This window comes from Manacus vitellinus, unplaced genomic scaffold (genome assembly GCF_001715985.3).
Source record: "Manacus vitellinus isolate BGI_N305 unplaced genomic scaffold, ASM171598v3 scaffold_19_pilon, whole genome shotgun sequence".
Taxonomy (NCBI): Eukaryota; Metazoa; Chordata; class Aves; order Passeriformes; family Pipridae; genus Manacus; species Manacus vitellinus.
The window spans coordinates 10,493,040-10,519,510 of NW_021939395.1; the positions used below are offsets into that span (position 1 = coordinate 10,493,040).

Genomic DNA, 26,471 nt, shown 5'->3' on the forward strand with positions numbered 1-26,471 from the left:
ATTAAATGCAAGAAGTGGTGGGCTAAACCCACTGGGACAGGGAAAAAACCCACTTCCAAACTTTAGCAGCCTGCCTTTACAGAATGAAACTCTCTGCCCTGCTCCTAAAAGAGCCCAGTGGCTCCCAAAAACCCACCTCAAAAAGAAAGGGGCTTTCTAATGCTATTGTTTTGGCTTCTCTGCAATCCAACAGCCCCAGCAGCGAGTTAATTGCTCACAGGCCCTGTGGATGTGAATCTTCATCAAAAGACACTTTCTCACATCTGTGTGAAGTGAGGGTAAATGGCACCACACAGCTGGCTGGTGCTCAGGTGACCCTGCACCCAGGGAAATAACCACATCAGTCTGGGAGGAGGAGGCATCAGCATTAGGCAGGTCGGGTTCATGCTCCTCATGGCATCTTTCCAGCTGCATGGGACCAGGTCTCTCCACAGCCCTTTCCATCACCTGAGACCCAACAAGAGCCCAGGGTTCAGCCACAGAGCATATCTGCAGCATCCCACCTCCACAGCTTCTGCAGGGCCACGCTGACCAGGAGCAGACCCCACAGAGCCGTGGGCTGTCGAAGGCCAGGCAGCTGCTCTATTCTAAGCTCCAGCCTCCAAGGGCTTACACATCAGCCTTAGAAATTCTTCCTGGCTGTAACTTGGCACAAGTGCTTTGGGTTGGGAAAACACTAATTTCTACCAAATTTGGAAGAAATCTGTGTAGATTCTACACTGCAGGAATGGAGAAGATGAAAAAAGAACTACCATTTTTTGTAAACAATGCTTACACAGTCGTCTTCAACTTGAAAAGGACTGCTATTTCAAGGAAATTGTGAATATCATTGATATCAGCAACCCCAGCTTACTGTGAAGCTTTGTTCTACTTTTTTTCCTCAAAGCAGTTTGTTTAATTCCAAGAGGGTGTTCTACAAGCAGAACATTTTTACTACCAACAAAAAACCACAATACAGCACGAGGCCTTGGTCCTCCAGACAGAGCCTGTGAGTCAAAACCAGTGCCCACACAGAGCTAACGGTTTCAAGGACACGTATTTGTAAGAGACAGAGCTGTGCAGATGCTGCTGCAGAGCGAAGGCAGTGAAGTGCAGCACGGCTGTCAGTCAGGCCTTTGAGGCTCGAGAAAGACTAAATGATTCACTGCTGCACTCAGATTCAAACCCACACCTTCGGCCCAGCTCCTCCTAGTCATCATTTTGATCCTGAGCATCACCAACCACCGTGTTTCAGCAGGGTGAGTTGGAAGCCACAGCTGAGTCGAGTTGCCCTCTCCAGCACCACAGTAGGTTCTTAATCTCTCAGACAATGAATTTTTGGAACTGATTATGTGACTGCAAAATGTTCCCAGTTTAGACATCCATGTATGAAACAACTTTCAATATGTGTCACTCTATAGTCATGGGCACCACTAGTACTCCCTGAACGCCAACACTGGTAGGGGTGAGCCCTTCTTCTACACTTCCATCACAATGCCCACCATTCTTGGTACTTCCCAGCAACGCACACACTCTTCTAGACCAATTTCAGCTCTATGAAAGCCGCCAGAAGGACAAAAGAACTGCCATTTTTCACTCCTCAGTACCAGCTGCAACACAGCAGGGAAAGCAACAGGGAACTGGTAGCAAATCTGCTGTGTGGATACTGGGCTGGGGACAAATAAGGACAACTCCATTTTATACCTCTGTGGCCTAGGAATACAACAGGAGTGAGGCCCCCAAGTTTCAGATGAGCATATCTATGTACAAGCTAGAGTTTTTCTGCAGGGACTAGCTATGGCTCCAGCACATCAAATGCTTATCACATGGCACAGGACAGACTCTGCATGGAGACCAGCTGAGGCACTGTCCAAGCTGAATGTTGCACCAAAAAGCACCATCTTAGCACATGGCTGCATGTGTCAGGAGGGGACACAGTGCTCATAGACTGATCTGTGTTGGTGAGCAGCATGCTGAGCCTACTGGGACAGTGCAGCCATCCTCCTGTAACTGGGAGTTTGCTGCTGTTAATTTAGCACGAGTATTGACTGCAGGGAAGGCGCACTCCCACCCTGTCCCGGGTGGCACATGAGCCTGCAGCCAGGGAATCACTACCCAGTAACAGACTCTGCTGCTGGCCTTGGTAACACGCTAAATATAGCTGTATTTTCTGGCTCCTTGCAAAATGGAAGGAGTCTGAAGGACCATATTCATCAGCTTCTTTGCCAAATACAGCCAGGAGGGAAAAGCATATGGACTGCACTTCCCAAGGCTTGAAAAATGGATATTAAATATAAATCATTAAAGGATTTTATAAGAGTATCTTCTCCCCATTTCTTCCCACACACTCCCCCACCCTTACAGTAGGCTGCTGGCATGTGATTGACTCTGTGTTGCCAACTTAAGTCATGCTGTGATGGCGTATACTGTAAGTGGCTGGCATCTGACACAGCTAACATGACAGCAGCATGTGCTGCAACAAAGCCAGATGTTTTGAGTGCAGCACTAATGGCAGCACACTGAAATCCGGTAGAAAAACCTGCATTACACCTGGCTATCTGCTGGGCTGAACCTTGTCATCTGCATCCTAGCTCGGAGGGATGCAAATAAGAGCATGCTGGGTACTGCACCAGGCTGGATGAACCTACTCTAAGCATGCTGCACAAATTGTCTCCTCACTGGTTGCTGAAGTTGAACTGTGCTGCAAAAGCAAGGCTTCCACCATGAACCCAACACTTGCACCAGTAATGCAGTTTGCTATGGTCTCTTTAATCCCAGACCCAGTGAGGGGCTCCAGACACGTTTCTGGTTTTAATGACTGCACTGTATGTCCTGTCAATCACCAACAGTTCTCATGTGAAAATCTTCAAGCTAACATGGCTTTTCACACACTAGAGGCTGCAGTAGGCTTGTGCCCTGACTGTGCTGCCTTTTCCACAGACACTGATGACATGTACAATGACTGACAGCAAAAAGAATGAAAAGAGACCAGGCAGGGAAGGATTTCCATGTTTTGCACAAAACCAGGCACCAAAACACAGCTTGTCTACATAACTATTCTCTGCATGAAGCAGCAGATTTCCACCTCCCCAAGAGGAACTCATTGGGGAAGCACATTCAGAGATCTGCTGGCCCTGCTTACTCAGTGCCTGTCGCTCCAGTGCTGAGGCATGAAACGCTCTCTGCTTTCCATCCCACTCACCACATGCACACAGAGGCCTTCTCCTAGCTATGGATCCTTGCTCCTGCCACAGCCTTGCATGGCTTTTACATATGAAATACAACTTCCACCATCATGGTGTCTGCCCCACATCTGGAAGGCAGGTGGAGGACAGGCTGCAGAACTGCCCATAAAGCAAGAATTGTCCTGCAACAGTGGGAGGCAGAAAGGGCAGAGCTCAGGGCTGCATAGCTGTGTCCCTGAGCAACTGGAATGGTGGCTGGATTGAGTGGCTCATCCTGCCATCTCCAGTGCACCGCGTGGCTCATCCAGCCACCTCCAATGCTGCATCAACTCCTCCTTCCACACAGGTAGAGAGCTGCGTTGCAGGAAGGGAGACAGCTCTCCATCTCACTGCTGGATCAAACGCCTTCTGCTCTGCAAACAACATCAAATAGCATGGAAATAGCATGTTTTCAACTGGAAAACAAAGGAGGCTGGAGCCAACAAGTCAGCCTGATCATTAGCGAGCGTTACATCTCAAATAGGTGTTCATGCAGCCCAGCTGCCACTCACTGCAGTTCAAAGCCCAGCCCTGAACATGCCTTATCTGCCAGCTCTTTCTACAGGCTAATCAAATCTCAAAAGCTCAAATCTCAAAAATCTGCCAACTGAGTCAGTGAGAACTGCAGCCTTGCAACCTGCCTTGAACATTGATTGACCCTGGCACAACACACCAGGTAACTTCTGCTTAACAGCAAAGCTTTTCTCCTTGCAGTGTAGGAGCAGCTCACTTTTACAGAAAGGTTTTAAAGTGTAATTACGTACAAAGCACTCCTTGAATGTGTTCTCATGGAAGGCTGTTAGCCCACCTACAAGCATCTAAGAAGCAGGTCTATAAGGATGTAGTGAAGTGATACATCACCCCATGGCCCACACAGATCACCTATTTTATTTGTACGTGTTACTTGTGAATTTCCCACACACAGGACAGAGCAGTGCTGTGCAAGTACACAGATTTTTTCACATGTCCTGCAACTGACACTGTTGGTTTCACATCCCTGCGCATTTTCTTTCCTTCTAACAATGCAACATTTTTTGATTCACTCTCAACAAGCCTTTTCCAGAACTAACCCCAACCCAGCTATGCTGCATCCTGTATCAGGCAGCTGATTCACTCAAATGCCATATTTGGTACTGCTTTTATTGAACTCGCTCTCCTTTTTATGGACTACTTTTTCAACCTGTCAAGACTATCTGCAACTCCACATCTGGTTCTCTAAAGTGTCTGTAGTTTCTCCCAGCTCAGAGCACCCTACCAATTTAACAAGCACACTCTTCTCTGTTCCATCATTCAAAACAGAACAAAACAAAACTCAACAGTTCTGCTAAGCACATCCTTCCAGACTGCCACTGAACTCAGTTTTCCAAGCTGTTGTGGGTAGTCACATAAAAGTTTATCCTATGCTTGGTTCCATGTCTTGTTTGGAAGCTGATTTGTGCCACATCAAAGACTCCCAAATCTGAAAGAACCCATCTCAAAGGCTTTTCAGTTCTACTGCTTTTTCTGCACCTCTCAGGACAACTCTTGGGATTCTCCATGCTCTGCACCCCTCCTGTGCCAGCAACCCCCTTGCCATTGAGCTCACAATTGTACACAACACTGGGTACAAAGAAACTGGTGGTCTGAAGTTAGTTGTAACAGCAACAAAAAACATACAGCACAGCTGGTTGCTGACAATTTTCAAATGCAGGTGTAACACCCATTTACAGAGAGCCCAGAGACTGCTGTTATGGTGAGGATCCCGCTGTGAACATATCATAGCCGAAAAGAAAAAGCAAAATGTATCTTCTAGTCAGCATTACCAGATGGCAATCAGCCTTGAAGGGAAGGGAAGCAATGTAGACTTCCTACCATAAAGGAGCTTCCATTTCAATGTATGTAGATAAAAACACTGGAGTTAAGGTTAATCTGATAGCTTCCAGGTATGGATGATACAGACCCTGTGAAACATGTTCTAGCCACGAAAGAGTACAGTTCATGAATACAGAATTTGCTGGAAATAGAATTCAAATGGCCCATAAAAAAGCAGAAGCCACAGTTCTGCAATGTCTCTAGGACAAGTCTGCCTAATTTTGAAACTCCCACCTCTGGGTCCAAAGAGCCACCTCCCTGAGCCTGTGCAGACAGATGAGAAGGAAACTGCTAAGAACACCCCAGGTGTTATTTTGGCCCATCTGAGCTCCCCTGCAGTTGCTCAAGAATTCCTTTTCAGATTTTATGCTGTTCTGAACGATGCTCTGAGCTGTAGCAGCAGCATGTCAGCTCTGACCCAGGGCTGCTCAGGTGAACAGGGACATGTCTTTTGTCAGGGTACAGAGGACAAGAGTCAGACCTGCCTTTCCACACAGCTTCAGTGGAAAAACCAGAATAGCTATCACAAGCTCCCAGGGCTACCAGCGTTCCCAGCACTCTCAAGGCAGCCCCAGCTTGTCACTGAAACAGCAACTGAGTTTCATGGCTTCAATAAATGTTAGGTCAAGCCCTTTCTGAGCAAGCCTAGACTTGATTTCAACTGAAATGAGTGAACCTTGATGTTTTGCATGATTCCAAATGAAAGCAGGTGACATTTGGCAGCACCGACAAGAGTTTTAGGTTTTTTGAACTGAGAGCTCAAAGTGAAGCTCAGTGGCACGTGCAAATGCAAGACAGCACACCAAGCAGACACGCTGTGTTCACCCCACTGAAGGGAGGCTGGTGCATTTTGCACAGTCCCAGTCTGCCCAGTTTTCCTCTCCCTGAAGCTGTGGAGCAGAGCCCTGGGAAGCCAGCCACTAACTGTAGGTGTTTGGGGCTTAAAAATAAAGTTATATTCCTCTGCAACTTTAAAAAAATCATATCAGATAAACACAACCACTTCAGTCCAGGTAGGGCCTAGCTCCATGTCCAGTGAGCAGGAAAAATACAGAAGGAATGGGAAGCAGAGAGAACAATGCCTGGCTGTAGGACATTGGTGTGGCTCTTCAGCCTCCCTGTCTCACCTGTTTGACTGCTCTACTGGGATATTTGTGCTTTGCAGGGAAATGGAAGGAAGGACAGGAGGTAGAAAAACGTCAGCATCATTTCTGTAAATGTATTCAAGTCCAGAAGAAAAGCTGCCAACAGCCAGCTGAGGAGATCGCTGAACAAACACTGCTGAAGACCTGTAACACCTCCGTCTCTTTGTCATTCCGGCCTTTGTCTGTGAAAGCCAACCCCTACCACAGACACAAACCAGGCTGAAGGGGCAGTTTAGCAGCTGAACAATTTCTCCAGTGTACTGAAAAAGTACAGAGCACATCACAGTGCTTCTGTCGCACCAGGGTAAGAGACAGTCATCAGATGCAAACGCTGGGAACAAACAGATGCACAGCATGGCCAAACCCTGCTGCACATGCCAGACCTTTCAAATAGTGCGTAGAAAACTGCAAAGCACTTGGACAGGGGGGTTTGCAAGATCAGATGTGCTCTGCTGGGATTCAAAAATGCTTATCTAGGACTCGCTTACAAAGTCTGCAGCCTCAAAATGCTTGTCAAGCTTGTTTTGTTACACAGCTCAAACCAGAGCAGGAGAGAAAAACAAAGAGACAGCAGCGTTTCTGTCCTCATCTCCCTTTTTGGTAGCACCTTAACCAGTGACAGCCACTCACAGCCACTGCCAATAACTTCAAACCACTGAACTCGGCAGGCAAATCCAGCTCCATACAGAAACAATGGCTCCTTAGCACAGAGATCAAGTATTAAAACAAGTACCATCACCCCAGCATTTTTAAATACATTTTAATTAGAAACGGGGAGGGGGGACATGCAACTACTGCATTCCAGTAGATTCTAAGCAGCCACAGGCACTTGCCTAAATTCCCAAATCTTTATTCACCTGGCAATTAGGGAAGCTGAGAGCTGCTGTGAGTGAAGTTTTACTTTTGCACATTGCTGAATACAGCAATGTTCCACTGAGTTTCCCCAGGACAGCACAAAGAGGTCGTGGCTGTCCTCCTGCTTTCATGCAGGATTTTCATTCCAAGCTGTTTATTATACTTGAAGGTTTTTACAAACTCGGAGCAGTTATTTTGTTGGGGAAAAGCCCTGTAGCTCCTTCATTATATTTTTACATCTTGACAACTCTTTCCAGCTCTGTTCTCCTGCCAAGCTCTCTTCATTGAGGCCAATGGCATGCTCTGTTATGCTCAATGAAAAAAAAAAAGTGTATTGATTTTAATGTTTTTGGTTTGTGGAACATTTTTGTTTGCTCCAAGCAATGGACAGTGTTTACCAAGTCCAAGGAATATATATTAAAAGAGTATGGCACTGTCAAAGTATATTTTTTGGTCTGTAGAGCCACAGAGCAGAAAAACATGTTTATCTGAGAGATTACTACTTCCAATAACAGCAATCTCATGCCACAAAAGAGAGGAATAAAGACTTCATCAAGCTCTTTTCTTTTGTATCCACCTATACATTTTGATTGGGCTAGGTTTTGTGAACCATATCAGTCTGTTACCACCACGAACTTGAAACGAGGTTAAAACAGACGTATCATCAATTCAGAGTTCTGAACTGAGCATCTTCCAAGTATTATTCCACTACTCTCCCAGGTTCAAGTATGTTCAAGACACCATAAAATAGGCTTCTTTAATACAGTATCAAATATAGGCTCTCCGCAAGCAAAATAAGACTTTACAGACCTGCTCAAGCAACTGATCGATAACAATAACAAAAGGCATTTACTGTCCAGTAAAAAGAGCACATCGAGGAGCATGTTTAGCCCTGGGACCACTGCATGTGCTGAGAGTAGGACTTGAGCAGGTGACATCCTGCAATGTTAATATTCTTGTGGGTTTCAATGTGGGACTATTTGTAAGTACAAAAATCAATTCTACCTGGAAGATAGAAACGCTGGCATGTCATTGATTTCTCTTCTGTACTAAATTACAAAAAAAAGTCCATGCCAGTCTCTGGAACAATATTGCACAAGTACTGTATTAAAAAAACACCACAAAACCCCACAGAAAACCAAACAAAATTAAACTTCTCATATGTCTTTCACCTTCCGTCTCCCTCACTTCTGCTCCTCCAGATTGCTATTACACCAGGCCAGCTTTTGAAAATACCAAGTGCAGTTTCTCTTGTCCCTTAAAACCACTTTTTCATTGCAAATCCCGTAATCCAATTCTACAACTTTCACCAGCTGAATCTGTCAAGGTCACACGGAAAGTTGATGCTTCTGACCTTCCTCTACCTACAGTATCTGTTGAATATTACAATTGCAGCAGGCAAACCACACGTAGACAGAACCAAGCAAAGTACATTAAAGCCCAGGAGAATAAATGTTAAAGTACTGTGCTCATGAATACAAACATCGGACTCGTGACCACCTCCAGCAGCCTTGCTCCTGGAGTTTACACAAGGGACAAGGCAAACAGGGAAGAGCACAGATTGATAACCCAGTGTCTGACCCAGACCCTCCCTCCTGTCATGTGGAGGGCAAAGTCATGCTCAGAAAACCTCATTCTCACTGCTTTGGAAAGCAAAATGAAACTGCAAACAAAAAAATATGAGGGTGGCTGGGTTTGGCTTGGGGTTTTTTTTAGAACTTGGCAGAATACAACCAATTACCAACTGAGGATTAGCCCAATTTTTGTTTGTGTTGTTGCTTTGTTCAGAAAGCAACAGCTTAATGGGCACAAACAGGTTCCTGGTTTTCAAAAAACAACCAAAAAAAACTTTTAAAAAGAATCAATTCCATCTGGACACAACAATTTCCAGGGAGAATCTTCAGTCTGGAAAAAATAACTGTGCAGGATGTGCTTCAACCTCAGCTACTGAGGGGCTGCCAGGGGGTAACGCAGCAGAACCCTGAGCAGGAAAGGATGTGGCTGGGCTCTGCTTGGCATGCTGGTGGCTCCTCCCGGGGCACACCATGGCACTGCCACCCCAGATTTCCACTCTTCAGGTGGAAATGCCAAGATATGTCAGAACAGGACACAACAGCCCCTCTGTGCTTTAGCTTAAGCCAACAAAGGATGTGACTGCAGGGCAGCAGCAGATGCAGTAATACAAGAGGGTGATGCCCTCAGTTGCCACTGCAAGATTTGCTCCCAGACATCTGTCAGAGCCAGGGGTCTGATGTTCCAAAGCACAGGACACTTTTTTGCTCTTGGCTGAGATCTGCCCAACAGCAGAGAGTAAAGCCTCGCCCTGCCCCTCACCCTGATGGCCCACTGATGTCCCCAGCCAACTGCTCCATAGCTGTGCCCCTCTGGCTACATTCAGCTCACCAAAGACCAAGCTTTGTCCTCATGTTCCTGTTTCAGCCACAGGTGCCAGGCAAATCTGTGCACAGCAGACCATCTCCCCTCCACTCTGGCTTTGTGAAGAAACTATAAGGCTACCAGAAAAGGGCTGACTCCACATGCTCTCACTCCTCTCTGAGCAAGGACCCTAAATCTTTCTGGTCCATGCCAGGCCTCAGATTTCATGCCCACAGTATAATGAACTTGCTGCTGGTCAAAGGATTAAAGGTGCAGATACAAAAAGCACCTTCAAGAGAGCTCCTGCAGCCTGCTAAGCACAGCAGGCAAGGACCACACATCTCATGTGGCCACTGGCTTCCAAAGAAGGCATTCAGGCCAAGTGACATTGAATCATAGCCCTCCATCTAGGAGGCAGTAAGGCTTGAAGAGAAAGGAAGAAAAAGAAAGAAAAAAAACAAGCAAAAAGAAAGCCTGCCTTGCCCTAGGCAAATATTCCACCTCAGTCAGCTTTTGCAGATTGATCTATCTGGTGTGCTGTTTATTACAGCCGGTAACACATGCACATTTAAGTCACAGAGGGGATTTTTCATTTAAAAAAAAACCCTTCAGAAGTGCTCTTTAAGCAATGCCTGGCACTAGAAACCAGATATGTGACCAATATTTGCTACCATCTCAAGTGAAAGGGAGATTAAGGCAGTGTAAATGTTTGTTAGGAGTTGAGCCCATGGAGCAGCACAGGAAGCTGTGGTGGCAACAGGGTAGGCCTTTTTCCATGGAGGTAAACACGATGGGCTCACAATGCCAAAGATAATACACTGCCATCTCTATGGGCAAAAGGAGAATTTGGCAATAACAGTTCTGGGCTAAAACTGCAATTAGTGAGACATATTTAACTGCAATTCACATGCACTAGTCACAAGCGCCACACAGGCAGTCAGCCTTAATGAACAGGATGCCAAGTTCTGTGCCAACATCTGAAAACCTGTTAATTTACGATGGATTTATTAAAACAACCTCAGCCAGAGAAAAACTTCTACCTGTTCTAATTACAACACTCCTCATACACTCCTGCTCCCACAGTCTGTTATCCAGCCTTGTGAGAGTCTGTGCACATTCACACTCCCGACCTCGCTCAGCCAAAGCAGATCCGTGCTCTTGTCCCTAACTGAACACAAGCAAGTAACAAACCTTTCCCAGGAACAGTAAGTCAACACAGAGGCTGCAAACCAGCCTGCTCAAGGAGGCTTTCTGCTAACCCTGTATTCCATGCTGACCTAGACACCCAAAATCCAGGGTCTCCATGTCTCTACGCTGATGTACAGCCCAAAGACCCCAAAAATCCAGCATGAGTGGTCTGTTTTCTCCACGTGATGCCAGGAATGGGGATTAACTGATAATGCATTTTGTAGAAACCATGATTTCAGCTGCTGAGAGGTTAATTCCATGTAGCCACTGATTAGATCTGTTCCCCCTCCAGTAACAAGAGCTGCAGAACAGAACACTGAAAAGGTTGTGAGCCTAGCTGGGTGGATATATCCACTTACTCCTGTGGGATGCAACTTTTAGCCTGACCTAAATTCTCCTCTGAGCAGCACTGGTATAAGTGCCAGAACAGCTAAGAAAGGAATTTGTCGTGCGTGTGCATTCATGTGTGTCTGTCCATCCGTCTGTCCCAGCTGACCAACAGGAATGGAACTGATCAGGGCTTTCCTTTCATTTGCTTGGTGTTTTGGAGTTTGTGTTTTTAATAACCACCAGATTCGGTTTTTTAGGTTTGAGAGCACAAGAGAAAAGCTGGGGGAGGCAGAATCAACTAAAGCACATCCAAGTGGACGTGCTTGCTCATTCAGAATTGCAGCACAAAAGCAAACTTATCAAATTACTGTGGGGTTTTTCTGTCCTCCTTGTATTGCTGCTCTGCTTTCCAAACTCCTGCTCTGAGCTGCTTATCCTTGTCCTGTTCACCGGTGCAGTACAGACTGTCTGGGATGCTCAGCCTTTTGTAGATGAGGAGGAACGCAAGGATTGCCTTTTGAAGGCTGTTTTCTATTAGAAGGCAATCTTAAACAACATGACTTCCTTAGGCAGCAGACAACTGACCTCATGTATTTTGCTGCTGCTACTGACAAGAGATACCTTCAGATGCAGCACAATTCCTTCCTAAAGGGCAACAAGAAAAACACCTTTCACTGCCCTCATCGGGCACAGTCAGGATGAGTCAGCTGCAATGCAAATGTTCATTTGCTTTTAGGTGGGACGGGCCCATATAGATGGGGCTAGGAGGGATTGGAGGGATTTTTTTCTGCAAGGAAGAATGACCTTTCCTGAGGACATCTGCAGTCTCTCTCCCACGTGAGAGGAGTAGCTGCAAAGAAGCTCCAGTGTCATTAGCAAGTCTGGAATGCAGCAGGACCGGTGCCTACGTAATCGAACACTCACTGGAAAAATGCTCTCACTGGCTTAAACCAAGATAGATGGACTTCTGATAGGGCCCTGCCGGAAATCCCTGCACAAACTTTTCTGTAAGTGCCTCTGATACAAGCCAAGAAGGAAAATCAAGAAAAGTGCTAACACTTTTTCTCTGGTTGGGCTCAGCGCTGAAAGGCTGCTTAAAATCATCCCCCAAGAATTAGCATAATCAAAACAGAAAAAAACCAAAAAATCTTCAGTAGTTTCTGTCCTACCTAATGTGAGTTGTACTGCGAGCAAAGACTTCTAAAGATTTTACATTACCATGGACTCTTCAAAAACCCATGCAGAGAAACACAAAACAACAATGAAAATCCTCTTAATTCAATCTGTGCTTTATCGCACAAGGCCGCAGCAGGGGATTTTTGGCTGTGGGAATACAAATACTCATCAATGCTACAGCTCAGGGTCCTGCTCCAATTACTACCCAAACACAGAATGAGACAGACCCAGCCTGAAGAGTTTTCAGTCTAAATACACTAGACTTGGTGGAAAAACCCCAGGCGGTCAGGGGAAGCCTCAGCAACACCCAGACTGCATTCCAGCTGCTGTGCTGGGCTGCTGCAGCTGCAGAGCAGCAGCTGTGATGCCCTTGATGCCTCCTGAGCTCCTGCCAGGCCAGGCAGGCATTCTGCCCATCCCACCTCTGCACTGCTAGCAAAAGTGATCCTAGTCCATTTGTCTCTCAGCCCCCAAGGGACTTTCCCCCCCACCCCTCAACTCTCCCGAAGATGGCGCAGGAGCAGTTTGAGTGGGCTCCAGTGACAGAAGCCTGATGCGGAGCTGGCAGGGAGGCTGTGCTGATGCTGCGGGGTAATTCGTGCCCTGGTGTGACTGCCAGCCAGCGGATGCTGACAGAGCTGGCAACAATGGGTGGCCGGGGTCCTTGCCCCATCCCTGAGATCCCCGGTCCTATGGGAAAGTGCCTTGGTGAACTGCTCTGCTTCTCTCCTGTCACCCCCATCTCCTTCCCTCGAGGTTGCAGTTTGGTGAAGGTTTCAGACATCCCTGTCTTGCTTTTACCAACCCTAATGGCTCTCCTACTCCGAGTGCCTGAGTGACTCAGCCTGCCCGCCTGCCTTGCTCCAACTCCCACCCTGCAGCACATCACGGAGGTTTTATAGGCAACAGGACTGACACAGCAGGGAGCCCAAGTCTGCAGGGAGGTAACCGTGATGATTATCTCTTCATCTGCAAGGGCACCAGATGCACCAAGAAATAAAAAGAATTGCTGAAGCAACAGGAGAGCAAGAGACTTCTCAGGCTTTCTTGTTCAGTCCCTGCAGACTCCACAACAGAGACAGGGAGGACAGAAGAGCTGCAGGAAGGCTTGGGGACAAATAGGCCCGGAGGGGAGGAGGAAACAGAGCAGAAAGGAGAAACAGGGCATTAGAATAAGATTGCAAGTCTTGCACCATGGGAGCGAGATTTGGGAAGGCTTCTGCATAAAGCAGCAGGAGTATCTTTAACACCTTCCCTTAAAAGGTTTGGGAAAGAGTGACATCCCCTCCAAAGAAAACTCCCTGTCTTGGAAATCCACTGTTTTATGAAACAAGATTTCCTCACAGGGAGGAAAGCATTTTCCTTCCTAGAGCTGACCTCTAACACCATCACCTCTGCCATACCTGGATGACCTTCCAAGCCCTCCTTGAAGGCTCATCTTTATGCCCGGTTTCCAACTCCACACTGCCCTGACCACTCAAGTGCTACTGCATGGACTTAAATGTCCAACCCTGCAAGGCTCTAGCTTCCTCCTGGCAAACTCATCCAGGGCTTGCTATCTGCAGCATCACGTGGAAGGGACTCTGGGAGCAGAGCCCAAGCACCGCATGCAGCACAACACTGCATGAACCGACCATGTGGGATCAAGCGGCACTTAATGGCCGCAAGCTTTACTCGTGCCCTGATCCTTCAGGAGAGGATGGCAAGAGGAAGAAATGCTGGTCAGTGGGATCGGCCAAAGCAGCTGGGATTACACGCTGAGGTTTTGTATTCAAACTTTGCTCGGTTGTGGCGGGGCTCTTTAAGGACCTAATCTCCGTGTGACTGTTCCCAGCACCAGCCGTGCCCCTGCGGATAACAAGGACTTAGGGAAGCACCCTCATGATGGCTGTGCTCTCCAGGCAGGCTGGCTGCAACTCCGCTCTGTCCATGCTGCCCTGGCCATCTCCTCCACTGCACAGTGATACTCCACGCTTTCCTAACTGCCTCTCTGGCTGAGAGCTGTCTCTCACTAAGCACCCACAGCTAATCACTCAGAGCAGAAGTAATGAGACAAATAAAGCAGCACATTTTGGGCTAATGGCTTGAATCCCCATCAGAACCTGGTGTGGGTACTGCTGGGCAAAGATGTGGACATCACTAATGCAACTCAGCTGGATGCAAACACTCCTGTCCATAATGGTTGTTTTGGGTCTTTTTTTGACACCAGTGTAGGAGAGATCAGCTAAAACTAAGTGCAGCGTTAATGGCGAGTATGGTCAGAGGCAAGATAAAACTGAGCACACCACTAACCAGTCACCTGGGCAGTGTGTTGTGATACCATACCCATTCTGCAGGATTAGATAAACTGCTCCTGGTTCCCATTCCCAGGACTGTTAATTAAAGCAGAATTTGGCTCCACTTTCTAGCAGTGCTTTGTGCAGCCGCCTCAGCAAGGGGTGGGGGCCAGCAGCACCGCGCCAGCAGGCATGCTGGGCTAGTGTGGTGGGTCTTCCCTCTACTGTGCAGCCAGATTAATACACAAAGTAGCTTGTTTTAAACATCCACGTTCCACTGGTCCAAGAGGAAAACTTCCCCAGAGCACAGGCTGCCACCTTCCAAACAAGGTCAGACGCTGACCTCCTCCCCCACCGCCAGTGACCTTATTAGCACTGATCATAGTTCTAATAATATCCCGCATTGTAAGCAGGCCATCTGCTGTAACATTTCACTACAAACTTGGGGAATTGCTTGGTTTGAGTATGCTCACGTCCCAGCAAGCCAATTGTCCCCTCTCAGGAACGTGCCTCTTCCCCACAGCTTTAAGCTAAATGTTGCAGAAAGGCACCTCCAGCTCAGAGTTGAAGCATGCAGAGAACAGCACAGAGCCCTTCCCAGGTGCTGGCTTCAAACAGAGGAGATAAAAACAAAGAGGTTAAAAATCCATCACTCCAGCATCACAGCATGCAACTCCTCTGACTGTGGGGACACCAAGTAAGCATGTCACTGAAACCCACAACAAGGCAAAATGAGATGTTCAGAGAGCCAGAGGTAAAGCCCAAGGTCCACAAAAGATCAGTGTTACTTTTGTGCCACATCTACTGTGTGGACAGCAGAAAGATTTTACTATCTTAACACTTTAGCTATGGTTAAACTGAATATTTTCGCTGCCATTTCAGGAGAGGGGCCTTTCCTAACAGACAGCTAAGCTTGCGGAACTAAACATGTTTGATAGCTTTTCATTTAGAAGGAGCCAGGGTTTGAAATGCTTACTCAGTTAGGACACCTGTCTAAAACACCCAGAGTCTTGTTACTACAGCAGCTCAGTTACACTCAGCCTTCAAAGAGATTTTGTTAGTACTGCTCCTCTGAGGTCAAAAAGTGCAATTAGGCACAGAGACTGACATTACAACACTTTGAGGCAGTTTGCATCATCACAAGGCTCTGAAAGCTGGTTTTCCAAATCCTTGGCCTTTCCTCTAATCAAAATGCTGTCATCAGACATGACATGAGAAGCTACATGGGGCAAGGAAGAGGGTCAGCACTTGGGTCTCTGCTGTTTTATGAACAGCAGTAAAACAATATTAATAAGCCAGAAGTAAAATTGTGCCTATATGGGGCAACACTCAAGGTCCTCAAAGCATTTAATACCAGCATAACAATATTTATAGGGGCAGATTTTCAAAGAGCTCAGCTCCTCACTTGGAAATCTAACCACTTATTGAAATGCTCAGTAGGAGATGTCAGAGGATGGGCTCTCCAGAAGGCCTGGTACATCTTTTTTATATTTGTTTTAAAGCTTCCAAACAGCTCAATTACATCAATGCATGTTACTGCACCCTCCTTCAGATGGGTGAACCAAGTGGCAGAAAGCTATTGTCAGCAAAGGGATTACATCAAACTGATGCTACGCTGCTGAAGAAATCCACCAACTCCACACAGCTTGTTCAGAGTCACTACCCCCGAAGGCATCTTTCACCACCTTCCCCCCAGCTCCCTAACTGGCCTAATGCAATCAGGAGCACTAGAAGTCCCTAAGTAGCTTCACTGACACTGCCACAAGACAGGACACCACAGCCAAGTGTCGCTCCATGATTACAAGGATCCTCTTTGCCCCAGACTCTCTCCAGGGATAGAGACTTGTAGGTTTGGGGCTTCTATTTCAATCCCAGTATTAGCTACTGCTACACATCAGGGCTGGAAGATGTAATGCTTGAACTTCCTCCCCAGGAGAATCTGGCAGTGCCACAGTTTGCAACATGGCACCAGCTGAGGTGCCAGAGCTCACTGTACACACACACACACACACGCACACACACACACACACACAGCTTCCATGCTCCCTTGGCCAACTTCTGACTCACAGCCAGGCAAGGGTAAATGCAAGAGCAGCCACAACTTGCTGGCTGGGCTTAGCACCCCATCTCCCTCCTCCCAGTGCAGAGAAACCCCTGCAGCTCACAGAGCACCCCACTGCATTTGCACTGGGTTACGGGCACAGAGCTAGTGCTTGCAGGTCCCAGCAGGAAAGAAACTCTTCCAAACTGGAAAGCCAAAGGGGGCAGAGGAAACAACCATGGGCAGTTCTACCCCTCTGGAGACTGGCTGAGAAGACCACTTCTCTCTCCCTCAAAACCTGATGCAATAACTCACTCCAGCCCAAAGAGTTCTTTGCTGCCCACAGGAACTCTACAGCACTTAAAACTGGGCTTAAGTATTTTGCAGAACTGGAACCTCAGTCTGGAGGGCTTTGCCCTTAAAATAGGAAAGCAAGCCTCGGGAGCAGGAGATGGCATGCCACGGACGTGGAACATTGCAATATGCCCATAAAAGGTTTCAAAATGTATCTGCTTAAGAGCTCGCAGAAGCTCAGAAGGGTTTAGAGTCACATCCCAAAAGAATTTCTCTCCTGCTTTTTTAGGCAAGTGTGAGCAGCAGTCAGCACTTTACCACCATCTTCCCAACCAGAAACCCAAGGTTACTCCTGGCTGATATTAATAATGTAAATGCTGCTGGCTTTACCCTTTGAGGATGGTGGTTTGCTCACGACACACGGCAAAGATCGAGGCAACATGAGCTGCAGGCAGGAGCAGAGGCCCTGCATTGCCAGGGCTGGCTGGTGAGGAAAGGCAAAGCAAGGCTGGCAGCAAAACCCCACTGCTGAATTTGCTTGGCCCATCTCCCCAGAGAGGCTGGCCTCCAAAGTGTGGTCTCGGGAACAATTTGTGGGCACAGTTCTGCTTTCCAACATTTCCAAGGGGAAATGCACACAAGTCAGAGGCCCAAGGAAAAGATGTAATAAATTAATCAGCTGCAGGAACTCAGACAAGCACAGTGGTCCTGTGTTTGCCCCTTGCACTGGGAGTGCCTCCCAATGTGCCAGCCTGTGCCCACACCTCTGCCAGCCTCTTGAACCTGACCCAGGGACACCACACATGAGACTGGCACTCACACACAGGCAGACAACAGTAAAGGCATCTGCTCCTGTGCAGGCAAGCTCTCAAGAGATCTGTGTGGTCAGGAGATCTGGGGCACAGACAGTGCTCTCCATCCACTGCACAGCAAATACCCACCAAATATCCACCTTCCACAGGAGTGCGAGTCTAAGGTCTATCAAGGAGGCCAATATGTCACATAAGGGACCAACACTTTCAGAATGAAGTTATCAAAGCCTGATCAACTAAGAAAATAATAACTTCAAGTATTTAGCTACTACTAAGAGTGTCACACTGACAGCTTGGCAGGCAGTTTATTTCAGACAACTCACTGCAAGACTCCTCACTGACTCTCAACATCCACATCAGCACTGACAGTGTGGCCTCTCCAGCTCCTATCTCCAGGGGCCCCAAGAAGCTCTCTGTGCTGGGATGGATCCCACTTCTCGTGGTTTCCAGAGCTACACAGTATTCCCAGGACTTCCTCCATTCTTTCAGCACGTAGCTGAGAAGGGAGCATCTCTCCAGAATAGCACCAGAACTAGCCTATGCACCAGGAAGCCTACAGACATCTCACCTTTCTTGCCATGTTACCACAAACACCGAGTTTCACAAAGCACATATCCTCAGAAATGTAAAGGCCAAGATGAGGCTGCTCAGCTACAGAAAGACCCAGCAGAAATAGGGACAGGGCCAGCCTCTTCTCCCCCCACAGCACATCTCAAAGATCACCCGCTTGCTCTAAAGCACAGACAAGGAATTCCTGTCAAGGGTTCTGCCTCACATCTTTGCAAATGGCTGGCAATGAATGAGACCTTCCTGCACCTCCCTATCTATTGCTGTCCCTGCAGCAGAGTCACCAGGTAACACCAGCCTGTTTCCAGTTACATGTGTTCATTGCCCAGCAGCAACCTGGAGAGCCAGGACCAAGGGAATTCCAGATGCAGGACTTTGTATTCAGTGCCTAAGGCACTCTGTCCTCCTGCTAACCCTGCTGCAGAGGCAGCAACCTGCAACAGAGAAGCAAAGGGACAGCTCAGGGCAGCAATCTTCTAAACCATGATAGCAAAACCCACCAGTGCTCATCTGTCACAGTTCAGCTGTCAAAAAGTCACAGATGAATAAAGTGAGACTACTGGGACATCAGAGGAACCACTGGATAACACCAAACAAATCAAACATGCTCTGCACAGACCTCTGTCTTACAGGAAGATCGTCCAGGCAGATTAAAGCAACAAGGTGTATCCTTTCTTTCCCTGGAAACCTGAACATGCCTAGAGAGGTGACGCATCATCTTCAAGTAACCAGCCTTGACCCCACAGAGAGCATCTGCAGTCCAGACACGGGGGCAGGCCTGGGAGGTGCTCAGCCACAGGCAGTGCCAGGTGACCTTCTCCATCAGTACTCTCCATCCCACAGATGTGCCAAAAAACTTCTGAAGACACTACAGAGAGTATACACAGCATGTGTGCCAAATAAATTAAGCTGTGAAAACATGGAACTTGTTGTAACTTATAGACAAGAAGGGATCAGGCCTAAATTACTTTTTTCCTCCACAAGCTTTCCTATCCTCCTTGAAGTGCCACTCTAATTCAGAGAGAAATACAAAGAAAAATACAGAAATTAACAGAGAAATACAGTATTTAGTCTTTATAAATAAAACGGAGTTTAAATACATTTTTCCGCACTTTCAGATGTTTGATTCAGTACTTATAAAAAGCACTTATAACATGGCAAATGACACACAAGCATCCAGAGGACAGAAAGCTGCTGTAAATCTACTGTTGCCAAAGGAAAAGTGAAGGTTTGTCACACAGGTGACTTGGCTCAACAATGCTCACGTGGAATATTTGCCTCTCTATTACACTGAGCTGAGACATGCAGTCAGAGTGTCTCCAAAAATATCTTTATGGCTTTGTTTGTTTTCTTCTTCATCTCTAAAAGTGTAACCATATGCTAAGTTTAGTGGGTGTTTTTAGTTGTTTCCTAGTTTGCAGTTTATTTAAATTTTAAAAAAGTAGATTTGATTTCCAACCAGTAACAGTCAGAAGTAATTCTAGTCAAGTCAGCATAAGCCAGGTACAAATTAGCATGAAAACTGTAAGCAACAGCCTCAGGTACAGCAGTTTCAAGATCATATGGTATATTTATTGCCCAAGCACTGTGAACTTTTTAGATTGCCATGGGACTTTGAATACTATTACCAGAAAATAACACTTCTTTTAGAAAACAGACAATTCTACTTTTAACTTGATTTTATGCCTGTTCACAGAAAACTCACCTTTTTTATAGAGAAGTGCTTTGAAACACGCAATAGCTTAACAATGTTTTTCACATTAGACCTCCCAAAGTCAAAATTCATATTCCTGAAATTTTTCATCTCACTATTTTCTGTCTCAAAATGCTCTCCAAAACTTCAGTGTGCATATGGAAATTACTATGTTGATAAAGAAAATTTAAAAAAAAAATTAAAAAAAGAACCAAACAAACACAAAAAAACCTCCCAACCCACACCTCTCAAAAGCTGGGTTTGTAAATTTTTTTTAAACCATAAGTCCATAAGTGCAGTGAGCAGTATAATTCAAAGCCTCTGTGAACACCCGATGTGCATTAGTTACATATTTTTATATACTATATCACTACCTCCTAATACCCCATCTCTCAGCTTTTTTCTCCATTAGTGCCCAAAGATGCTGCTTTTTTCCTGCCTGACTCGTTCAGAAACTGAAAACACAACCAATGGCTTACTGGCCAGGAATTAAGATCTTACCCCGCCCTCCTGATCCAGCCTGAATACGAAGGTTAATGACTTGATGAGCGCTCGCAGACAGCTCACTGCAGTGCCACAACAAACCTTTGTAGCAATTGCCACGAGCCGGCAACCCGTGTCCTGACCCTTACAAAAAGCACCAGCTCTGCATGGGACGGTGCACAATGAGCCTGGAAAAGAAGCAACGAATGAACCCAAAGGCCATCTGAGCTTACAGGGATGACATTCCATTCCTCTCCTTTGCTCAGAACGTCTCTGAGGTGCCACAGGACCTGCCTAGGAGGTACCCCAGAGCCTTGGCCGCTGCCCAGATGCCCTCGTGGTCACCTCTGGAAGTGGGGTGGCCCAGCATAGCTGGCTCTCGTGCCTCTGGACTTGCCCTCCACCAAGCAGTGCAGCCTGCCCTTCCATTCACACAAATTAATTCAGAGTGCACTGCTTCCAGAATAACCAGGAGGGATGCACGAGTAGAGACTGAGAGCTCTCTTGGCATCCAGTTCAAATTGCAGCTTCTTGCAAGGAACTATTTTTAAGTTTTATATCAATATGCTTGAGAAAGGTTCCTTCTGCTGCCTACAAATGTGCAAACTCCCCCTTCCAAGAAGCACAGCTCAGGACAGCAAGACCCAGCCCTGCACTTTCAGCCTAATTAAGGCCCCATATTTCACCACTAAAACATTGCATAAAATACAACTCTCCTGCAGAGCATTTCCTGGTGATCCCCACCTGAGCATCACTGAGGACCCCACTACCTTCAGGAGTCCTGTGTGTTCTTCACAAGATTACAGGTAGCAAGAGCCACACGTGAAACAACCCACACTGAGGCAGCCTGGCTGCTTCTGGAAGATTACCACTCTTGTTGCTGCAATGGGCACAGAACTGCTACAGGAGATTGAGGAAAAAAGGGAAAAGAGAGATGTAGAAAGTGTATATATGCTGCTCGTGACCTGATCGGTGAGGTGAAACCATTGTACACTGGGTTATCAGGAGTTCCTGTATGAAGGCATTGTTCAGGCTTAAGAGGTTTGTGAGAAAAAAAAACAAGCAACAGCAGCACACAATGGATGCAGATAAGCAACCTCCGAACAAAGCCCTGGGCGACTGCAAGACAACGGGAAAACTTATTAGCTGCAAGCATCCTATATCCTGTCTCCAATAAAGCAACACAGATGTTCTGCTAATGCAGGGCGTGAAAAGACAAGAGAGCACTAAGCAGCTATTGAGCCTTCCACGGGAGGGAGGGTCAGTGTTCAACAGCTGTTGGGCACAAAGATGTCCACAGGATGGGCATGAAAAGCTTCCTAGCAGGTCTGAGAATGTAACATCTCTCTTGCCAAAGGTAAGGGAGGCCACCGGTATTGCCATGAGCCCCTCAACACCACTGCAAACAGGGCTTTGCAAGCCCAGCTCTGGCCCAAGAACAGAACAACCATTGTTTGGGAGTTTAGTCACCAGGGTGGTTCTCTCCACTGGGAAACGCGTGGTGTACCCAAACACACACACAGACCACAGCTCTCTGTGGCACAGTGGAAACAGGGCTCTGTCCAGGGAGAGCTACTGGATCCATGGGTCTGGAGGCAGGAAGTGCTCCAAGACCCACTTCTTGTCTGAGAAGTGGGGTGCAGAAACAGCCCCATCATTAACCCTTGGCCAAGTGCTCTGCACAGTCAGACTCCTCCTGCTGTACTTCCCAAAGACAGAGTTGTTGGCCCTCCAGGAGGCTTTCCTAAACCCAAAAGATCTGTTCCCTAAAAAATTCAGGCCACTTAACTAGCATCTGCTACTGTGTCAAGAGGAAACTGCAACAAGAACATTAACAGCCAATTACATGGGAAATGCTCTGAGCTGTAGAAGATCACACTCTGACTTACTTTTTTTTCCTTTTCTTTCTTAATGTGGTGTTCCCCATCCCATTCCCCATTGCTGAAGTGGGGAAAGTGTTTGCCCATACCAGTGGGTAAGACTTGAAGCCCAGCTGCCCACGGACTTGTCCTGCACATCTCCCAGCCCCAGCCGTGCAGAGAGGGGCTGGCACAGAGAGCCCGGGTGAGCTGCAGACATTGCACAGCCAACAGCACACGTGGGGAAGTGTCACACACCGGGTGACAGCAGAACACAGCACAGCTCAGAGCCCAGCCAAGCTGGGTGCCTGCACAGGGGACACCTCCCTGAGACACTGCAGGCAAGTTCTGCTAGTGGCACAAAACCACCCTACACAGCATGACAGCCCTCCTTTCTGTTCACAAATAAACGCTATAAAATGTGATCATAATAATCTCTTCATTAAAAGTATCTCCACTGCCACTGGCTACAATTCAAAAGTTTCAAGGGCATAAAGAACAACTTTTTTTTCCCCTTCAATAAAAAAATGTTTGTCTCTTGCTATCAGCAAACCAGTAATGTAAATGAACATTTGAAAGTCACTGTATAACTAAGAGTCATTGCATATAATCAGATTAAAAAGAGAAAACCGAATGCAAACAGAAAACTTGAGCTTCTTGGAAAAAAAACAAGTGAAAATATGAAGAAGCCACTAAGGAATAAAATGGGTAAACCAGTGTCAGACCAGATCCAGCCCCAGTCTGAACCTGTGCATACATAATTCCACCAGCTCTGTTACTCATTATGCTCATAAAAATAAACCCAAATCTTTTCAAGCAACAGTTGAAGTTCAAGGGAAAACTTTCAAGCTTGTAAAATTTACCAGACTCTTTCTAGAAATTTAAACAGGTTAATTACTCTGATCAAAACAAACACAATGTCAAGAGTTCTCAAACACTATCAGTTATCCATATGGTCTCAGAGTTTTTACTATCCTCCTAAAACCACATTTGAGGAGTCATACTTCTGGGAAAAAAAGTGGATATTCTTTTTCCAAGAAACATTGTGAGGTGAGCCTGGAAAGAGATGCCCCTCCTGTGAGCCCCCCATCCCACACCCCGACTGACAGTCCAGGTCTTTGGTAATGTTCAGAAGTCACCCCTGGAGCTCCGGCAGTGACAAGCAATCAAGAGCTATTTACTGCCTCCCGAACAGACATTGCAAGGATGAGCACCAGCCACAAGGCGCAGCCACAGCTCCAACAGGCTTGGCAGAGCCATCGCGTTTGCATGTCCCTTGCAGAAAGCATTTTCCCGACGCCCATTTCTGGGAATGTTGTTCTCCAAATATTTTGGCTGTTCCTCATCTACCGGATAGTGTTAAGAGTGCATCTGCAACTCTGTCTCCAGGAAAGACATGTAAAGCTGATTCATTATCTTAAAACGCTGCTTTCATTCCTGCTCATTAAAAGCACATTTCAGATCCCTGCACCGAATGCATGGCTGATGTGCTCTGGCCACTCAAGCACTGGGTTTCAGTTCTCTTCTTATTTAGTTTCATTTGTTGCCCACAACCTTGCATTCTCCACTTCGGGGACAGTTATATCAGACCTGAGCTACCATCGGAAAATGCCCTGGATAGAATCCTGTCTCTCCTTGCAATGCCTGGCAATCCAGGCAGTCGCACCTGATGTCAGACTCAGCCTAGATTTCGGGAGCTGCATCCCGCACCGCAGCGTCCTCCCTGCAGAAACAAAGCAATAAACAGTTGTTCTGCACATCCCACATCCCAGCATACTGAGCCACTTGGAAGAGAAGGAAAAGCAAGTAAGCTTAGGTAATGCACGCGTTAGACAGTCCTCACCTTTAGGGAGTCAAAGCAGGCAATAACTCGACCATTTTCCACATGGCAACTCCGTGACGGATGGGCGAACTTGCACTCTGCATCAGACCGAGAACAAGTACCTCTCTGAAACTCTCGACACACTTCTAACGTCAGCCATTTTGTATCACGGACCAGGGAAACGTTTACAGCCATATTAAAAAACAAAAATTAAAATGCAAGCAATCGCACCCTTCCTCAGGGTAATATTCGCTGCTGATCTTTTTTGTTTCTTCTTTTTTTTTTTAAAAAAAGGGTAAAAAAGTGAATTCAAGTTAAACGTGAAGAAATAACTAACTTGTTGCTTTGGTAGAACTCCTATTCATCAGCACTTAGGTTTTCATTTAAGTCAAATCGTGTTTCTTTAAACAAGAATTAAACATAAAGCCAATCATAAAATAGAAATCTTATCAGAACAACTGAAAATCAAATTAGAGGCCAGCTCCTAAAAGTGCAATTGTAGAAGTTAAAATACAAGTGTTATATTTTGTGCCACTGCCAAAGTTACTTGCAAATAACTGGCAGACTTTCAAAAGAATTCTGTGCTCTCCAGTTAATGGTTTCAATTATTCTTGCAAAAAGCATATGCTGCTGGCAGCACTTCAGTTTGTGGAATGGTCTCGGTCCTTAGGGAGAAAACTTCGGGTTTTTTTTTTTCCTTCTATTTCTTGCTTCTAAAAATTACGGTTCGCGAGCATGAAAACAGGCAAAAGGATGTCTGATTTTTTTTTCCTCTCTTTCCTTCTTTTCTTTTAAATATTTGCTACATAGTCAGGGGAAGGAAAAAAAATAAAATGGCTGAGCAAACTGCGTGTAAATGGGGAGAAAAAAAAAAAGGGCAAGGCTGGAGGAGCCGCCGTCAGGGCACGGACTGCAAGCAACGCCGAATTAAACAGAGAGGGGGGGCGAGGGGCAGAGAGAGGCAGCCCTAGACAGAAATCCAAGCAGCGGTGGCTTCAGGAAAGGCACTTTTCAGCAACCTGCAGGAAAAAGAGAAATAGAATCAGCCAGGAGCCGGCGGCGGCCCCGCTGGGCGGGCGCGGGGCGGCGCCGGCGGCCATTGCGGGCACGGGGGCACTGCCCGCGCCCGGCGGCGCATGGCAGGCGCCGCCGTCCAATGGCGCTTGCCGTTACAGCGGCATGCGCGGGCAGCCGACCAATCAAAGAGACCGTTTCATAGCGGCCGCGGTCAGTGCCCGCCGCAGCCCCGGGACCCCCCGGGACCGGACAGGGACAGGACCGGGCCGGGGACAGGGACAGGGACACCCGGCCCAGCTTTTTGCCTCCCCCGCAGGGCCAGCGCCGCGGGCTGCAGCCCCCAAGCCCTCCCAAACTAGGGAGGAATATTTTTTTCCTTAGTATTTTTATTTTTTTAACTTTTAACATTAACTAGCCCACCCCCCTTCTACAGGAACCGTTCGGGTAGGAAGAGCAGCTTTCTTGTATACGAAGGTCCAGCTCAGCCCTACACCCCTCCCGCACTCCGAGGTGTTCCACTGAACGCATCCCCAGCACAGAGGTGCTCCTGCGATGGCACATGAAGGCAAACGACTGGTTCGGAGTCACTCCTCTATGGATTCAGAGCCTACAAAACTATGAGCAAACCCGACAGGGAAACTTAAGCCACACACGGAAAAAATTAACTCATTGCTCACAGCTGTAGTTTTCCACCAGACCAAAGGCAACTCGAATTACTCTGACTCCAGCAACTCGTGTTATACAACAAACAACTTTTAATGCATTCCTGTTCAAGGCTTCCTTGGCATCCACTAAAATGTTAAGCTGTCCCTAGAGTCTCCCATTCTAATATTAGTTGTGCCACTGCTGCCTGATTGGATTGGGCTGTTTCCAAGTTCCCAAAATCCAGCCCTTTATCTTCCTAAAATACGGCCGGCCAGTTTTGCAAACATTTGACAGGCGCGGGATGTTGCTCGTGTGACTGCTATTAAGACTTCAAGCTTTTGCAGGAGAAGAGCCTTCAACTACAAGAAAAGGAAGCTTAAATTCCTCTTTTATTATTGGTGTGTTATTGCAATTACACTGATCAGTAACTGAAACCTACTGGAGCTGGAAACAATGGAAACAATGCTACCAAGGAAGAAGTGTGGGAAGAGGCTGTCATCAGCAGCAGGGGGTGGGGCACAGAGGCTGTTTGATTCACAGATCGAATTATTTCAATTTAGAAAAAACAATGCTCGTTAAATCTATACTGCAAGTATTTTCTAGGCTTAATTAAGCTCATTACAAGTACTACCCACATCCTTGCAATCCAGCTTGCAGCATCAGCACAGAGCTTGGTCTGACCCATGCTTCTGGAAGGACCTTTGGATTTTTGCACATCAGGTGGGGAACAGGGACTACAAACGTCACATTTGCTAAGTGTGTTTTAAACTTCAAAGGGGGGGGAAAAAAGCACAACTAGCCATGCTTGTATCTTTTTGGTTTCATACTGAAGAGATGC

General features: G+C 46.8%; 1 protein-coding gene across 7 annotated transcripts in view; it reads right to left on the bottom strand.

Annotated features, from left to right (window-relative positions):
• MBNL3 (muscleblind like splicing regulator 3) overlaps positions 1–26,471 on the bottom strand; it is a 92,545-nt gene that overhangs the window by 34,318 nt on the left and 31,756 nt on the right. For 3 of the 7 annotated variants that reach the window (XR_001920401.2, XR_001920400.2, XM_008930701.3), the window contains exon 1: positions 23,993–25,028. The exons of 1 other annotated variant lie outside the window; for it this stretch is intronic. Coding sequence is in view for 3 of the 6 variants with exons in the window: in XM_008930701.3 (XP_008928949.1) it covers positions 23,993–24,166 (174 nt within the window). In the remaining 3 variants the exon portion in view is untranslated. Of the gene's footprint in view, positions 1–23,256; positions 23,873–23,992; positions 25,029–26,471 lie in introns of those variants that run through there. 3 more of the 7 variants (XM_018070709.2, XM_018070708.2, XM_018070711.2) reach the window with 2 other exon arrangements.